The sequence below is a fragment of the Rana temporaria genome, chromosome 7, assembly GCF_905171775.1.
Source record: "Rana temporaria chromosome 7, aRanTem1.1, whole genome shotgun sequence".
NCBI classification, from domain to species: domain Eukaryota; kingdom Metazoa; phylum Chordata; class Amphibia; order Anura; family Ranidae; genus Rana; species Rana temporaria.
This window is the reverse complement of record NC_053495.1, coordinates 1,161,744-1,174,700: the sequence shown is the minus strand read 5'-3', so window position 1 is coordinate 1,174,700 and position 12,957 is coordinate 1,161,744. Positions and strand designations below refer to the sequence as shown.

At 48.7% G+C, this 12,957-nt stretch overlaps 1 protein-coding gene across 1 annotated transcript; it reads left to right on the top strand.

The window, feature by feature from the left end:
• The first annotated feature begins 1,422 nt into the window (after nucleotides 1–1,422).
• Nucleotides 1,423–11,704, top strand: BHLHE40 (basic helix-loop-helix family member e40). The gene is made up of 5 exons (XM_040358641.1): nucleotides 1,423–1,727; nucleotides 3,505–3,580; nucleotides 5,375–5,482; nucleotides 8,457–8,568; nucleotides 10,038–11,704. The coding sequence occupies exons 1-5, from the start codon at nucleotides 1,669–1,671 to the stop codon at nucleotides 10,778–10,780; spliced, it is 1,098 nt and encodes a 365-aa protein (XP_040214575.1). The 5' UTR covers nucleotides 1,423–1,668; the 3' UTR covers nucleotides 10,781–11,704.
• Nucleotides 11,705–12,957: the final 1,253 nt, after the last annotated feature.

Below are 12,957 nucleotides of genomic sequence, written 5' to 3'. Positions count from 1 at the left end.
CTGCGATGTCCACCGGATACCCACGATCGGCGGTGACAGCAGGGACGTGGAGCTCTGTGTAATGATGGTGTGTAAACACAGAGCTCCACGTCCTGTCAGGGAGAGAGGAGACTGATCTGTGTCCCTTGTACATAGGAACACCGATCCGTCACCTCCCCCAGTCACCCCCCTCCCCCCACACAGTTAGAACACACCCAGGATACACATTTAACCCCTTCCTCACCCCCTAGTGTTAACCCCTTCCCTGCCAGTCACATTTATACAGTAATTAGTGCATTTTTATAGCGCTGATCGCTGTATAAATGTGAATGGTGTCAAAAGTGTCCGATGTGTCCGCCGCAATATCGCAGTCCTGACAAAAAAATCGCAGATCACCGCCATTTGCAGTAAAAAATAAAAAAAAATCATAAATCTATCCCCTATTTTGTAGGCGCTATAACTTTTGCGCAAACCAATCGATAAACGCTTATTGTGATTTTTTTTACCAAAAATATGTAGAAGAATACGTATCGCCCTAAACCGAGGGAAATTTTTCATTTTTTTTTTAATTGGGATATTATTATAACAAAAAGTAAAAAATTGAGTTTTTTTTCGTTTAAAGCGCAGAAAATAAAAACCGCAGAGGTGATCAAATACCACCAAAAGAAAATCTCTATTTGTGGGAAAAAAATTATAAACATATAATTTGGGTACAGCGTTGTATGACCGCGCAATTGTCATTCAAATTGCGTCAGCGCTGAAAATGGGTCTGGGCAGGAAGGGGGTTTAAGTGCCCAGTAATGAAGGGGTTAAGTTTATATTTTTTTTTGGGGGGGGGAGGGGGGGGGTACAATACATTTTTATATTTTTTTGGAAACATTAAACATCCGCGAGGTTTTGTGTTCCATAAATTGTTACATTGTGTTCTTTTGTATTATTAGCCGCACATTTATTATGACACGCCGCGTTACATAAAGAGGATTTCATTTATTGTTTGTTCTTCTTTTTTATTGCTCTCTGGATTTTAATTATCGGTTTATTAATTGCTTGTGTTTATTGGCGGGTGTCGGGTGTACAGTATACTGTCAGGACATACAGTGCGATTCTTACATAATCACAATTGTTGGAAACCATCGACTTTCTTTGTGAACTTTTTATTTCCCTCCCATGCCCCTCCCCCCCCTGCGGGGCTCATGGTGTCCCCGTGACTCGGTGTCCCCGTGACTCGGTGTCTCCTGCCTCCTCCTGTCCTCTCCACACCCCAGTGCTGCTCTGAGCTGAGAACAGGCGGCTGCACTGAAGGGCACGTGAGCTTCATATGACAGGCACAGCATCTGGCTCACTTGGCATTGGGCGTGCGGCTGTCACAGGGAGGGACACACCACTCCCCCCCCCCTCACCCCCCCACCGGTGCAAAACATCCCCTCCCACCCATTTAACCAGAAGCTGGAGCTGCTAAAAGCATCAGAACTGGCTAAAGGCAGAGAGGAGCTGACAGACAGCAACTCCTGAGCCTGTGCACCCGGACCGCCACCCGGACACCCCAGTCTATGGACATTGCACCCTACCGGATACCCACATAGGACCCTACCGGATACCCACCTACCGGACACCCGCATACCGGACACCTACCTACCGGACACCCACATACCGGATACCCGCCAGGAACTAAAGTCTTATCGTCTTGGCATGGACAGAGTCTCCAGCAGCCAACCTCCACCACCCTGTCTGGACAGATCCCTGTCTGGGTAAGTTCCCTGCTTGTGTCTGGAATGCTAAAGAGCATCACCCTGAGAATAAAAGAATATCCCTGGATAGGTCTCCCCTGCAGCAGAACCCCAGGGGTGCCCATCCACATAGGTCTCACCTGAAGCAGAACCCCAGGGGTGCCCATCCAGATAGGTCTCCTATGAAGCAGAACCCCATCCAGATAGATCTCCCCTGCAGCAGAACCCCATCCAGATAGGTCTCACCTGCAGCAGAACCCCAGTGGTGCCCATCCAGATATGTCTCCCCTGCAGCAGAACCCCAGGGGTGCCCATCCAGATAGGTCTCACCTGCAGCAGAACCCCATCCAGATAGGTCTCACCTGCAGCAGAACCCCAGTGGTGCCCATCCAGATATGTCTCCCCTGCAGCAGAACCCCAGGGGTGCCCATCCAGATAGGTCTCACCTGCAGCAGAACCCCAGGGGTGCCCATCCAGATAGGTCTCACCTGAAGCAGAAACACAGGGGTGCCCATTTGTATAGATTTTCCCTGTAGCAGAACCCCAGGGGTGCCCATCCACATAGGTCTCACCTGAAGCAGAACCCCAGGGGTGCCCATCCAGATATGTCTCCCCTGCAGCAGAACCCCAGGGGTGCCCATCCAGATAGGTCTCACCTGAAGCAGAAACACAGGGGTGCCCATTTGTATAGATTTTCCCTGTAGCAGAACCCCAGGGGTGCCCATCCACATAGGTCTCACCTGAAGCAGAACCCCAGGGGTGCCCATTTAAATAGATCTCCCCTGCAGCAGAACCCCAGGGGTGCCCATCAATACAATACAACTGCCATGAAATCAGCGGGCAGCGCCAAAGGTGAGCAGACTCCCAAAGAATAGTCGCCATCTGCCCGCAATTCCCAGGAGCAGGTCGGGGAGATTTTATCCAAAAATTTTTTTTTTTTTAAGTGGCGCCATCGATATCCCTTCATTTCTGATAAAAAGTCTGATATTCATTTAAAAACAGAACTGGAAATGCAAACAGTTCTATTTTAAGTTTATTTGGGGTATTCGTATTACAAGATATAAATATTTTTTATTATTTGGGGTGTTAATATCAAAGATAAAAATGTAAATATTGTTAATATCGGGGTATTCATATTAAAGATATAAATGTAATTATTTTTATTATTGGGGTATTAATAGTAAAGATAAAAATAGGAATATTGTTATTATTGGGGGTATTAATATAAAAAATATCAATTTGAATATTTTTATTATTGGGGTTTTATTATTAAAGATTTAATTGTAAATATTTTTCTCGAAGTTCAGTTTGCTTATTAATATTATTATTGAGGATTTATTTAGCGCCAACAGTTTGCACGTCGCTTTGTATTAATATTAAAGAATTACAATGTAAATGTTTTTAATTTGAGAATATTATTCATTATATAATGATATAAAAGTACAATATCTGTGTAAATTGATGGCGCTATATAAATAATAATAAGATGTAAATATTTCTATTATTATTTTGGAGTCGCCTTGAGGAAATGTAAATCTTTGATGAGTTACTTTGTGTCATTAATATTTCTTTTACAAAGTAACATTTAATATGCAAATCCCTTTATAATACGACCCGATGACACGTCGGGATCGGCGCCGGATGATTGACAGGTGTGTGGGACGTTTGACACGCCGCCTTCCAGTCCCTGGAAATGATTTTGCGCCTGCGCAAGGATTTGCATACAAAATGTTGATAATAATCGCTCGCCGTGTGAATGTCGCGTCTCCCTCTGACCCGCTGTTGTCTCTCCTTTCAGGATGGAATTCTCCCACTTGTATCCGGTGTTCAAATCCCGCAAAGGAATGAAGAGGTGCGACGACGGCGGCGGAAAGGTACGCCGCGCTTTTCTGAACTGTGCCGGGAATCCATGTAGGGAAGCCAGTGTGGCATCTTAATTTAGAAAGTTCAGTGCAGACGGCCCTGCAAAACCTAATTCTGTCTCTGGAAGCGCCCCTCATCTTATCACACGCACCCCTCATCTTATCACACGCACCCCTCATCTTATCACAAGCACCCCTCATCCAATCACACGCACCCCTTATCTTATCACACGCACTACTCATCTTATCACAAGCACCCCTCATCTTATCACACGCACCCCTCATCTTATCACACGCACCCCTCATCTTATCACACGCACCCCTCATCTTATCACAAGCACCCCCATCTTATCACACGCACCCCTCATCTTATCACACGCACCCCTCATCTTATCACACGCACCCCTCATCTTATCACACGCACCCCCCATCTTATCACACGCACCCCTCATCTTATCACAAGCACCCCCTCATCTTATCACACGCACCCCCCATCTTATCACAAGCACCCCTCATCTTATCACATGCACCCCTCATCTTATCACACGCACCCCTCATCTTATCACACGCACCCCCCCATCTTATCACACGCACCCCTCATCTTATCACACGCACCCCTCATCTTATCACACGCACTACTCATCTTATCACACGCACCCCTCATCTTATCACACGCACCCCTCATCTTATCACACGCACCCCCCCATCTTATCACACGCAACCCTCATCTTATCACACGCACTCCCCATCTTGTCACACGCACCCCTCATCTTATCACAAGCACCCCTAATCTTATCACACGCACCCCTCATCTTATCACACTCACCCCTCATCTTATCACACGCACCCCTCATCTTATCACACGCACCCCTCATCTTATCACACGCACCCCTCATCTTATCACCCCTCATCTTATCACACGCACCCCTCATCTTATCACACGCACCCCTCATCTTATCACAAGCACCCCTCATCTTATCACACGCACCCCTCATCTTATCACACGCACCCCTCATCTTATCACACGCACCCCCCATCTTGTCACACGCACCCCCCATCTTATCACACAAGCACCCCCCATCTTATCACATGCACCCCTCATCTTATCACACGCACCCCCCATCTTATCACACGCACCCCCCCATCTTATCACACGCACCCCTCATCTTATCACACGCACCCCCCATCTTATCACACGCACCCCTCATCTTATCACACGCACCCCTCATCTTATCACACGCACCCCCCATCTTATCACACGCACCCCTCATCTTATCACACGCACCCCTCATCTTATCACACGCACCCCTCATCTTATCACACGCACCCCTCATCTTATCACATGCACCCCTCATCTTATCACAAGCACCCCCTCATCTTATCACACGCACCCCCCCATCTTATCACACGCACCCCCCATCTTATCACACGCACCCCTCATCTTATCACACGCACCCCTCATCCAATCACATTTAATTAATCCAGTCCCGGTGTGGAGACTGAGGGGTGTTTCAGTTTGTAGCGCTCTCTATTTTATTAATGATGGGAATTGTGATATTCGATCTTTTTCTTGTCTCTTCATTGATTGGTGGATATTTTGTGGCGCTCGGGGTGTAGAGTACATTGTGTACCTGTTTGGTGTGGCGTCTCGGCACGTTCCTCCGCACGCCCCCTCCGCTCTGTACAGATCAGACGGGCGCTCACGTGTACTCTCACATGTAGGCTGCGCGCAGAGCCGCCGACTGGCCCCCAGGGGGCAGCGTGTTCTTCCGACAGAAAACTCAACGCTCTTCTCTTTCTCCGCAGGAAACCTACAAACTGCCCCACCGACTTATCGAGAAGAAGCGCCGAGATCGCATCAACGAGTGCATAGCGCAGCTGAAGGACCTGCTGCCGGAGCACCTCAAACTCACGGTGAGTGAAAAGGGGCGCCGCCCCAAATGTCACCCCAATAATGTCCCCAAAATAATGTCCCCCCAATAATGTCCTCCCAATAATGTCCTCCCAATAATGTCCCCCCAATAATGTCACCTCAATAATGTCACCCCAATAATGTCCTCCCAATAATGTCCTCCCAATAATGTCCTCCCAATAATGTCCTCCCAATAATGTCCCCCCAATAATGTCCCCCCAATAATGTCCCCAAAATAATGTCCTCCCAATAATGTCCTCCCAATAATGTCCCCCCAATAATGTCCCCAAAATAATGTCACCTCAATAATGTCACCCCAATAATGTCCTCCCAATAATGTCCTCCCAATAATGTCCCCCCAATAATGTCACCTCAATAATGTCCCCCCAATAATGTCCTCCCAATAATGTCCTCCCAATAATGTCCCCCCAATAATGTCACCTCAATAATGTCCCCCCAATAATGTCCCCCCAATAATGTCCTCCCAATAATGTCCCCCCAATAATGTCCTCCCAATAATGTCCCCCCAATAATGTCCTCCCAATAATGTCACCTCAATAATGTCCTCCCAATAATGTCCCCCCAATAATGTCCCCAAAATAATGTCCCCCCAATAATGTCCCCAAAATAATGTCCTCCCAATAAAGTCCTCCCAATAATGTCCCCAAAATAATGTCCTCCCAATAATGTCCTCCCAATAATGTCCCCCCAATAATGTCCTCCCAATAATGTCCTCCCAATAATGTCCCCCCAATAATGTCACCTCAATAATGTCCCCCCAATAATGTCCTCCCAATAATGTCCTCCCAATAATGTCCCCCCAATAATGTCACCTCAATAATGTCCCCCCAATAATGTCCCCCCAATAATGTCCTCCCAATAATGTCCCCCCAATAATGTCCTCCCAATAATGTCCCCCCAATAATGTCCTCCCAATAATGTCACCTCAATAATGTCCTCCCAATAATGTCCCCCCAATAATGTCCCCAAAATAATGTCCCCCCAATAATGTCCCCCCAATAATGTCCTCCCAATAATGTCCTCCCAATAATGTCCTCCCAATAAAGTCCCCCCAATAATGTCCTCCCAATAAATGATTTTGTGACGCTGATCATTCGGAAGTTGTTTTCACAATAGTCGCATCACATGACTCTGCGCCGGCTTCATGTGACAGCCATGAGACGCTCTGCATGTGACAGCCATGAGACGCTCTGCATGTGACAGCCATGAGACGCTCTGCATGTGACAGCCATGAGACGCTCTGCATGTGACAGCCATGAGACGCTCTGCATGTGACAGCCATGAGACGCTCTGCATGTGACAGCCATGAGACGCTCTGCATGTGACATCCATGAGACGCTCTGCATGTGACAGCCATGAGACGCTCTGCATGTGACAGCCAAGAGACGCTCTGCATGTGACATCCATGAGACGCTCTGCATGTGACAGCCAAGAGACGCTCTGCATGTGACAGCCATGAGACGCTCTGCATGTGACAGCCATGAGACGCTCTGCATGTGACAGCCAAGAGACGCTCTGCATGTGACATCCATGAGACGCTCTGCATGTGACATCCATGAGACGCTCTGCATGTGACAGCCATGAGACGCTCTGCATGTGACAGCCATGAGACGCTCTGCATGTGACAGCCAAGAGACGCTCTGCATGTGACATCCAAGAGACGCTCTGCATGTGACAGCCATGAGACGCTCTGCATGTGACAGCCAAGAGACGCTCTGCATGTGACATCCATGAGACGCTCTGCATGTGACATCCATGAGACGCTCTGCATGTGACAGCCATGAGACGCTCTGCATGTGACAGCCATGAGACGCTCTGCATGTGACAGCCAAGAGACGCTCTGCATGTGACATCCAAGAGACGCTCTGCATGTGACATCCATGAGACGCTCTGCATGTGACATCCAAGAGACGCTCTGCATGTGACAGCCATGAGACGCTCTGCATGTGACATCCAAGAGACGCTCTGCATGTGACATCCAAGAGACGCTCTGCATGTGACATCCACGGGGGAAGCGAGGAAAACTCTGTAGGCGGATCTCGTTAGATGAATCTCTGTAGACGGATCTCTGTGGATCTCTGTAGACGGATCTCTGTAGGCGGATCTCTGTGGATGAATCTCTGTAGATCTCTGTAGACGGATCTCTGTAGATGGATCTCTTTAGATGGATCTCTGTAGATGAATCTCTGTGGATCTCTTTAGATGAATCTCTGTAGATGAATCTCTGTAGACGGATCTCTGTAGACGGATCTCTGTAGACAGATCTCTGTAGATGAATCTCTGTAGACGGATCTCTGTAGACGGATCTCTGTAGACAGATCTCTGTAGATGAATCTCTGTAGATCTCTGTAGGCGGATCTCTGTAGATGAATCTCTGTGGATCTCTTTAGATGAATCTCTGTGGATCTCTGTAGACGGATCTCTGTAGATGAATCTCTGTAGACGGATCTCTGTAGATGAATCTCTGTAGACGGATCTCTGTAGATGAATCTCTGTGGATCTCTGTAGATGAATCTCTGTGGATCTCTGTAGATTAATCTCTGTGGATCTCTGTAGATGAATCTCTGTGGATCTCTGTAGATTAATCTCTGTGGATCTCTGTAGATGAATCTCTGTGGATCTCTGTAGATTAATCTCTGTGGATCTCTGTAGATGAATCTCTGTAGATGAATCTCTGTGGATCTCTGTGGATCTCTGTAGATGAATCTCTGTAGACGGATCTCTGTAGATTAATCTCTGTGGATCTCTTTAGATGAATCTCTGTGAATCTCTGTGGACGAATCTCTGTGGATCTCTTTAGATGAATCTTTGTAGATGAATCTCTGTGGATCTTTAGATGGATCTCTGTAGATGGATCTCTGTGGATCTCTGTAGATGAATCTCTGTGGATCTCTGTAGATGAATCTCTGTGAATCTCTTTAGACGGATCTCTAACTCTTCCTCTCCTTCTTGCAGACTCTGGGACATCTGGAGAAAGCCGTGGTCCTGGAACTGACCCTCAAACACGTCCAGTCCTTGTCCAACCTGATAGAGCAGCAGCAGCAACAGATCCTGAGCCTCCAGGATGGTGAGTGGCCCCTCATCTTCTCATTATCGGGGGGACTGTGAGATTCTTTCCATTCTGCCCTCGTGCCGCCATTGCTGAGAAATCTGCAGGAGAAAATACATTTATTTTCAGGGGTCCTCTGTATGCCCTTTGCAGACATTTGCCCTCACTTCCTGTTCCAGAGACACAGCAGGAAGTGGGTGAAAATCTCTCCAAAGGGAGGAGAAATTCCCTCTAGAACTTCCATATCCAAAACCAGAAATACAAGATTTGCTCTCCATACATTGCCAGAGACGATGTTCTATGATACGGGAAGTCTCTTGGCTGCATTGACTTTGTATTTAGGTTGTAGAAGAGGGGTCTCCAAACCTTCTACACAGGGGCCACTTTACTATTCCTTGGGCTTTAGGGGGGGGCCCATTATTGGTGCCATTGGACCCAATTGTTGGTGTTATTGGGATGAATTGTGCTCCTTTGTTAATGTTGGGGGGGGGGGGAGTGTCCCATCATTGGTGTCAGTGGGAGGAATAGTGTCCCATCATTGGTGTCAGTGGGAGGAATAGTGTCCCATCATTGGTGTCAGTGGGAGGAATAGTGTCCCATCATTGGTGTCAGTGGGAGGAATAGTGTCCCATCATTGGTGTCAGTGGGAGGAATAGTGTCCTATCATTGGTGTCAGTGGGAGGAATAGTGTCCCATCATTGGTGTCAGTGGGAGGAATAGTGTCCCATCATTGGTGTCAGTGGGAGGAATAGTGTCCCATCATTGGTGTCAGTGGGAGGAACAGTGTCCCATCATTGGTGTCAGTGGGAGGAATAGTGTCCCATCATTGGTGTCAGTGGGAGGAATAGTGTCCCATCATTGGTGTCAGTGGGAGGAACAGTGTCCCATCATTGGTGTCAGTGGGAGGAATAGTGTCCCATCATTAGTGTCAGTGGGAGGAATAGTGTCCCATCATTGGTGTCAGTGGGAGGAATAGTGTCCCATCATTGGTGTCAGTGGGAGGAATAGTGTCCCATCATTGGTGTCAGTGGGAGGAATAGTGTCCCATCATTGGTGTCAGTGTGAGGAATAGTGTCCCATCATTGGTGTCAGTGGGGGGGAATAGTGTCCCATCATTGGTGTCAGTGGGAGGAATAGTGTCCCATCATTGGTATCAGTGGGAGGAATAGTGCCCCAATCATTGGTGTCAGTGGGAGGAATAGTGTCCCATCATTGGTGTCAGTGGGAGGAATAGTGTCCCATCATTGGTGTCAGTGGGAGGAATAGTGTCCCATCATTTGTGTCATTGGGGGGAAAGTATGCCCCTTCACTGGTCTCAGTGGGGGGGGGATTATGCCCCATTGTTGGTATCATGGAATAAGTAGTGCCCCAGGGGATAAAAGTAAGCAAAGGGCCCCGGGCCCCAGTTTGGAGCCCCTGTTGTATGTTGTAGAGGGTCTCACATTGCCTGTCAGGAGGTTGATGTTCTTTCGCTCTTCTTCCTCCAGGTTGCTCCTCTGATGGGAATCGATCTTCTGGGGAGGAAATGTTTCGGTCCGGGTTCCAGTTGTGTGCGGAGGAAGCTCTGAGGTTCCTCAAAGGCGGGGATAAACGTGAGCTTGTGGCACACCTGCACCGCGTGGCCTCTGATCTCAGCCACGGCACCCCTGAAACCACCAAAATCAGCGAGAAGCCCAGTCCTAAAGCCCAAGCCGCCAACTGCGTCCCGGTCATCTGCCGAGCCGCCCCCCTGAGCTGCGGGGAACAGAGCGGTACGGATACGGACACTGACAGCGGGTACGGAGGAGAGGCGGACAAGGGGGAGGGAGCTCAGGAACAGGGAGGAGCCCTGAAGGAAGGGAACACCACCCCCATGGCTCTGGATAGGCTTATAAAACAAGAACACGAAGAGAGTCCAAAAAAGAGGCCAAGGATGGAGGTGACGGAGGACGAAACGCGCTTCGACAACGGTGACCTGTCTGGGATGGGGCCTTACCCCAATCACCCACCTTTCTGCCTTCCCTTTTATTTTATACCCCCCTCTGCCTCAGCCTATTTGCCCATGCTGGAAAAATGCTGGTACCCCGGGTCTATGCCAATGCTGTACCCCAATTTGGCACAATCGGGTCTGCTGAACCAAGACCGGATGGCACTGGTGCACTCCCCAACATCCATACCCACCATGGACTCCTCGGCCCTCTTACAAGCCCTCAAACAGGTGCCAGCGGTAGGTGGGGACACCAAGGACTGACTGTAAGTGGTCACAGAAGCATCGGTGTGCAGAAAACCGATCCAAGGACTCCTAGGCCACCAAACAAGACTTGCCGCTTCGAGCGAGGCCGTTTCCGGTAGGTTCTAGGAGTCAGGCAGGTGTCGAGGTGCCACATCTTGTGGCCGTCGTCGCAGAGTCTGCCCACGTGGTAAAAGTTGGAGTCCTCAAAGATGTGGAGAGTTCCTTCAGAAGAGCAAAGGATGGTTGCCGCCACTTCCGAAACCAAAAGAAATGGTGGCAGCCGAGGACTAACCGGTGATACCCGACGGGCAGCCGAGGACTAACCAGTGATACCCGACGGGCAGCCGAGGACTAACCGGTGATACCCGACGGGCAGCCGGGACTCTTCATTGGTCTTTTTCTGCTGTAATTCTCTGAGATGGTTTGAGGTTCTAAAGGTCACCAAATCCAGCTTCATTCCCGGTAATCCAAGACCTTCATCCCAGGATTCCAAGACCTTTTTTCCGGGATTCCAAGACTTTCATTCCCGGGTATCATAGACCTTCATTCCTGGGATTCCAAAACCTTCATTCCCGGTAATCCAAGACCTTCATCCCGGGATTCCAAGACCTTCATTCCCGGGATTCCAAGACCTTCATCCCGGGATTCCAAGACCTTCATCCCGGGATTCCAAGACCTTCATTCCCGGGATTCCAAGACCTTCTCAACCTTGAAGGACCTTTCCTTCAGCACTGAACTTGAAGAGACTTTAAGAAAAAAAAACATTGAAAAGGGCCCCTGAGGGCAGCTGAGTGGCCCCTGGTGGTGGGGCTGGAGGTTCCATAAATTTATGATTGCACTTTAAACGTTTTCTCTCCTGGATTCCCCCCCCCTCCCCCTTCCACGGCTCCAGGAGAGCAGAGTCAGAAAATATTTTTCAGATAAATAAATCTATTTCTTGAATCGTTGTTTTGTTTTTATTTACCGCATAGAAATGCCGAAAATAATTCACCGGAAATCCCAGGATAGAAATGCCTTTACCTGCCAGGTATGTGTGGCCCCCAACTGTCATTCCTCTGGCCACTCAGGAACTGGCAGGTATGTGTGGCCCCAAATGTCATTCCTGTGGCCACTCAGGAACTGGCAGGTATGTGTGGCCCCAACTGTCATTCCTCTGGCCACTCAGGAACTGGCAGGTATGTGTGGCCCCAACTGTCATTCCAGTCAGCAACTGCCAAAAATGGCAGTTGGTTATGATACGCAGTGCTTTAGCAAAGTACTTCACGTTAAAGTTGAACTAAACTAAAACTTTATTTTTTTCATTAAGGGTGGAGTAATAAAGGGTTATAAACCCCCCCACACACAAATCTCCCCCCAATACAAATACCCCCCAAATCACCTCCCAGTACAAATACCCCCCAAATGTCTGGTGTGACATCATCCTATGACTGGTGTGACGTCATCCTATGACTGGTGTGACCTCATCCTATGACTGGTGTGACCTCATCCTATGTCTGGCGTGACGTCATCCTATGACTGGTGTGACGTCATCCTATGTCTGGTGTGACGTCATCCTATGTCTGGGGTGACGTCATCCTATGACTGGTGTGACGTCATCCTATGACTGGTGTGACGTCATCCTATGTCTGGTGTGACATCATCCTATGTCTGGTGTGACGTCATCCTATGACTGGTGTGACGTCATCCTATGTCTGGCGTGACGTCATCCTATGACTGGCGTGACGTCATCCTATGTCTGGCGTGACGTCATCCTATGACTGGCGTGACGTCATCCTATGTCTGGCGTGACCTCATCCTATGACTGGCGTGACGTCATCCTATGTCTGGCGTGACGTCATCCTATGTCTGGCGTGACGTCATCCTATGTCTGGCGTGACGTCATCCTATGTCTGGCGTGACGTCATCCTATGACTGGCGTGACGTCATCCTATGTCTGGCGTGACGTCATCCTATGACTGGTGTGACGTCATCCTATGTCTGGTGTGACCTCATCCTATGTCTGGCGTGATGTCATCCTGTGACTGGTGTGACATCATCCTATGTCTGGTGTGATGTCATCCTGTGACTGGTGTGACCTCATCCTATGACTGGTGTGACGTCATCCTGTGACTGGTGTGACCTCATCCTATGACTGGTGTTACGTCATCCTGTGACTGGTGTGATGTCATCCTGTGTCTGGTGTGACGTCATCCTGT

Excerpts from the sequence above, each read along its gene's own strand:
- BHLHE40 (XM_040358641.1), top strand. The coding sequence starts at position 1,669 with ATGGACAGAGTCTCCAGCAGCCAACCTCCACCACCCTGTCTGGACAGA. Across the intron at positions 1,728-3,504 it reads CTGGACAGATCCCTGTCTGG|GATGGAATTCTCCCACTTGT; the intron begins GTAAGTTCCCTG and ends CTCTCCTTTCAG. Across the intron at positions 8,569-10,037 it reads GATCCTGAGCCTCCAGGATG|GTTGCTCCTCTGATGGGAAT; the intron begins GTGAGTGGCCCC and ends TTCTTCCTCCAG.